Raw genomic sequence first — 4,391 nt, 5'->3', positions numbered from 1 at the left:
GTCCAAGCTTTGACCGAAGACTGCGGAGTTTGTTGAAGATGGGAAGGAGACGTGAGCAACGGCCAAGGAGAGATCCCTACCTTCCAGGGATTTTCCCAACCAATAGGGCCGTTGGTATTTGGCATATAAAAGCATAAGGAACAGCATAATGGTGGACATACGTTAACTCAAGCACTCAAACTCTTAAGCTATCAAGTGTTTTAGCATTCATTGTTATATTTTAGATTTTCAGTATTGATTCTTAGAAAAAAGCATAAACAATCATACAGAATACTTAGTGGATTGATAGCCTCATAGCTATCCGCGGTTTTTTACCTTATTCCTGGGTTTTCCGCGTCAACACTTCTCTGTGTCGTGTCTCTTTATTCGTGTTATTAATTCTTTGCTTAGTTAGTGTCGATCCTAGCCGAAAGTCGCCCCCATACGAATTTTGGCATAAACAGTTTGGCGCCGTCTGTGGGGACATTAACTAGGTTTTACACAAAATCACTCCTTTCACCATGACTACTGGAGAGATGACGATCGCAGAGATGAAAGCGGCTTACGAGAAAGCCCAAGCTGAGCAAGCCCAAGAGAGGGCATCCAATGAAACCCTCCAGAAAGAGCTCGAATCCGTGAAAAGCAACAAGCACCAGTCCCGCTACAAAGGTGGGAAGCCAAAAAAGCTGACGTTCGAGATGCCCGATGACTTCGAAGATATGACCGATGAGGAGGAAACCCGTGAGGAAGAAGACGGAGAAGCTCCCGATCCGGTGACCCAGCGCCTGAACAAGATGGACGCACGCATGACGAAGCACTACTCTCGCCTGATGAAGTTGATGACCAAGTTTCCCGGAGCACCTACGCCAGTGGAGACCGAGCCAACCGACGGGTACGCAGCGTCGCCGTTCTGTGAAGCGATCGCTAGAGTGACAGTTCCACACACGCTCCGACTCCCTACCTGGACCACCCTGTACGACGGGACATCCGACCCCTACAGGCACGTCAACTTCTACAAGCAGCGCATGTGGCAGATCGGGATCCCATACGACCTAGTGGAGCCTGTCATGTGCAAATCTTTCGGCGGCACCCTTGATGGAGCAGCTTGGGAATGGCTCACGAACGTCCCTCCCGGATCCATCTCCTGTTTGTCCGAACTCATCAACGCCTTCTACCAACAGTTCGCCAGCAGTCGCCAATTGGAGAAACAAACCAGTGATCTCTATCGGTTGGTTCAAGGGCCAACCGAGTCGGTACGCGATTATTTTAACCGTTTTAATTGTGAAAAAATTGGTATAAAAAACTGTGATGTCAGGACTGCTATTGAGGCGTTCAAAAGAGGCCTCATCCCCAATTCGGAGTTATACCGGGAAATAACCAAATACCCCTGTGCAACTTTCGAAGAGGTGCGATCAAGGGCCACCGCCCAGATGCGAATCGAAGACGACGAGGTCATCCGAACAGCATCTCAACGGTCGACAGGGGGCAGCAGCGACAGAAGATCGTACACCCCGAGGAACAACAACTGGCGACACCAACCATACGTTCGGCAAAACCAGGTACAAAGTGTCAATCAGTATTATGATACTAACGATGTTTACAGGAATGAGCGGGTCGAACACCCTAACATCTCCGACTACGGCTTCAACGTCGACATCGGAGGTGTGGTGAACGCCCTTCAAAATGTAGGTGGAACAGTCAGATGGCCCCGGAAGAGCGACAGACCGGACTCCATGAAGAACATGAGCAAATGGTGCGACTTCCACCGCGACAACGGCCACACAACCGAGGAGTGCATCTCCCTCAAAAAGGAGGTCGCATACCTCCTAAAACGGGGGCATCTAAAAGAGCTGTTGAGCGACAAGGGAAAAGAAACGTTCTCCAAAGAGCAAACCACCCTGCCCGGCCCAACAATAAGCAGCGAGCGACCAGACCCACCACCGTTCAATAAAGTGGTAAACGTTATTTCCGGTGGTTCAGATATTTGTGGACTAACCTCTTCTGCAGCTAAAAAAATTAACAGGGGAGAATCTGAAACCGTGGAAGAGGGGCAAACCGAAGACGAGGTCGCACTGCACAAGTCCCTGACCGCAATGGCTATCACTTTCGACGACTCAGATTCTGTAGATACACAGCGGGAACATCACGACGGGTTGGTAATATCGCTCCCAATAGGGAACGCTTTGATAAAAAGGATACTGGTCGACAACGGAAGCTCAGCCAACGTACTGTTCTTGGAAGCACTGCAGGAAATGGGATTAGAAGAGAAAAATATTGTAAGGAGATCAACAGTTCTGGTAGGATTCAGTGGAGAGGCACTACGGACAGTAGGAGAGATATTGCTGCCTACATACGCAGAAGGCGTCAACATGATGACCAAGTTCAACGTCGTCGATTGTCCATCAGCATACAACGTCATCCTAGGACGACCATGGATCCACAAAATGAAGGCAGTGCCATCAACATACCACCAATCAATCAAGTTTCCAACCAAATGGGGGGTCATGTAAATCAAAGGACAACAAAGAGATGCGAAGAAATGTTATGAGACGGCACTGAAACCATCCAAGTCGTCCATCTAGCAACTACAGCCAGGGTCGACATCGGACGACCCCGACGACCAACAAATCGACTAGATAGTCCTGGACCAGACAAAGCCAGACCAAGTCATAAGGATCGGAGCCTCACTGCCTGACAACATCAAAAGTCAGATAGTGTCGTTCCTAAGAGAAAACTCGGACTGCTTCGCTTGGTCGCACGAGGACATGACAGGAATCAGCCCAGACGTCATCACCCACAAGCTCAACGTCGACCCCAACTTCAGACCGGTAAAACAGAAACGACGTAAGTTCGCACCCGAAAGGAATAAAATCATAGACGAAGAAGTCCAAAAATTGATAGATTCAGGGAAGATCAGGGAAGTTAAATATCCAGATTGGTTGGCGAACGTCGTCGTCGTCAGTAAAAAGAACGGAAAATGGAGAGTCTGCATCGACTTCACAGATATCAACAAAGCTTGCCCCAAGGATCCATTCCCACTGCCGCACATCGACGCCCTGGTCGACGCCACAGCCGGACACGAGCTGCTCACATTCATGGACGCCTATTCAGGATACAACCAAATCCTTATGCACCCAGACGACCAGGAAAAAACATCTTTTGTAACGGATAGAGGAATTTATTGTTATAAAGTCATGCCTTTTGGTCTTAAAAATGCAGGTGCGACATACCAAAGATTAGTCAACAACATGTTTAAAGACCAACTCGGAGACACAATGGAGGTATACATTGACGACATGCTAGTAAAATCGAGGAAGGCTGACGATCACGTGGAACACCTACGACAATCCTTCGACGTATTGAAAAAGTACGGTATGAAACTTAACCCAACTAAATGTTCTTTCGGAGTGTCCGCAGGAAAGTTCTTAGGTTACATCGTCACCCAACGAGGAATCGAGGCCAGCCCCGACCAAGTGCGCGCGATAATCAACATTCAATCCCCCAGGAACATAAAAGAGGTACAGCGCTTGACAGGAAGGGTGGCAGCACTAAACCGTTTTATATCGCGATCGTCGGACAAGTGTCGATTATTTTACGATGTCTTGCGCAAAAACAAGGGGTTTAACTGGTCCGACGACCACGAAACAGCCCTGCAAAACCTCAAAAAATACATGATGTCGCCACCCCTCCTGTCCAAGCCAAAAGAAGGAGAAGTCCTACAACTCTACTTAGCCGTCAGCTCGGCAGCAGTCAGTGCGGTCCTAGCTCGAGAAGACGAAGCACAACAACTACCCATTTATTACATCAGTAAGTCACTACTGGAAGCAGAAACCAGGTATTCCTCCCTCGAAAAACTCATTTTAGCACTCGTTACCGCAGCCAAAAAATTAAGGCATTATTTTGAAACTCACCAAATAGTGGTGATGACTAACTATCCAATCAAGTCTGTGATGCGTAGGCCAGAACTGACAGGTCGAATGGAGAAGTGGACAATGGAACTAGGAAGCTTCGACATCAAGTATCAACCAAGAACGGCTGTAAAATCGCAGGCCCTAGCAGATTTTGTGGCAGACTTCAGCCCCGACTTAGAGAGAATAGCAGACGACGAAGTCAAACTCATCAACAACATAGAAGGAATATGGACACTCTTCGTCGACGGCTCATCTAACTTTCGTGGTGCAGGTTTAGGCGTCGTACTAAAGTCACCACAAGGGGACATGATAGCACATGCAATCTGCTGCGATTTCAAGGCAACTAACAACGAAGCAGAGTACGAGGCGCTAATCGCTGGAATGACATTAGCTATGGAATTAGGGGCAAGCGGACTCAACATCTTCAGTGATTCACAACTAATCGTCAACCAGATTAACGGCGACTATGAAGCTAAAGACCTAAAAATGACCTTATATCTC

At 48.0% G+C, this 4,391-nt stretch overlaps 1 protein-coding gene across 1 annotated transcript; it reads left to right on the top strand.

The window, feature by feature from the left end:
• Window positions 1–500: 500 nt before the first annotated feature.
• LOC130467573 (uncharacterized) lies at window positions 501–2,489 on the top strand. Its single transcript, XM_056836118.1, has 2 exons — window positions 501–1,207; window positions 1,295–2,489. The coding sequence occupies exons 1-2, from the start codon at window positions 501–503 to the stop codon at window positions 2,487–2,489; spliced, it is 1,902 nt and encodes a 633-aa protein (XP_056692096.1).
• The last annotated feature ends 1,902 nt before the right edge of the window (window positions 2,490–4,391 follow it).

This window comes from Spinacia oleracea, chromosome 2 (assembly GCF_020520425.1).
Source record: "Spinacia oleracea cultivar Varoflay chromosome 2, BTI_SOV_V1, whole genome shotgun sequence".
Classification (NCBI taxonomy): domain Eukaryota; kingdom Viridiplantae; phylum Streptophyta; class Magnoliopsida; order Caryophyllales; family Amaranthaceae; genus Spinacia; species Spinacia oleracea.
This window is presented reverse-complemented; position numbering and strand designations above follow the sequence as displayed.

Excerpts from the sequence above, each read along its gene's own strand:
- LOC130467573 (XM_056836118.1), top strand. The coding sequence starts at position 501 with ATGACTACTGGAGAGATGACGATCGCAGAGATGAAAGCGGCTTACGAG. Across the intron at positions 1,208-1,294 it reads CAAACCAGTGATCTCTATCG|GACTGCTATTGAGGCGTTCA; the intron begins GTTGGTTCAAGG and ends CTGTGATGTCAG.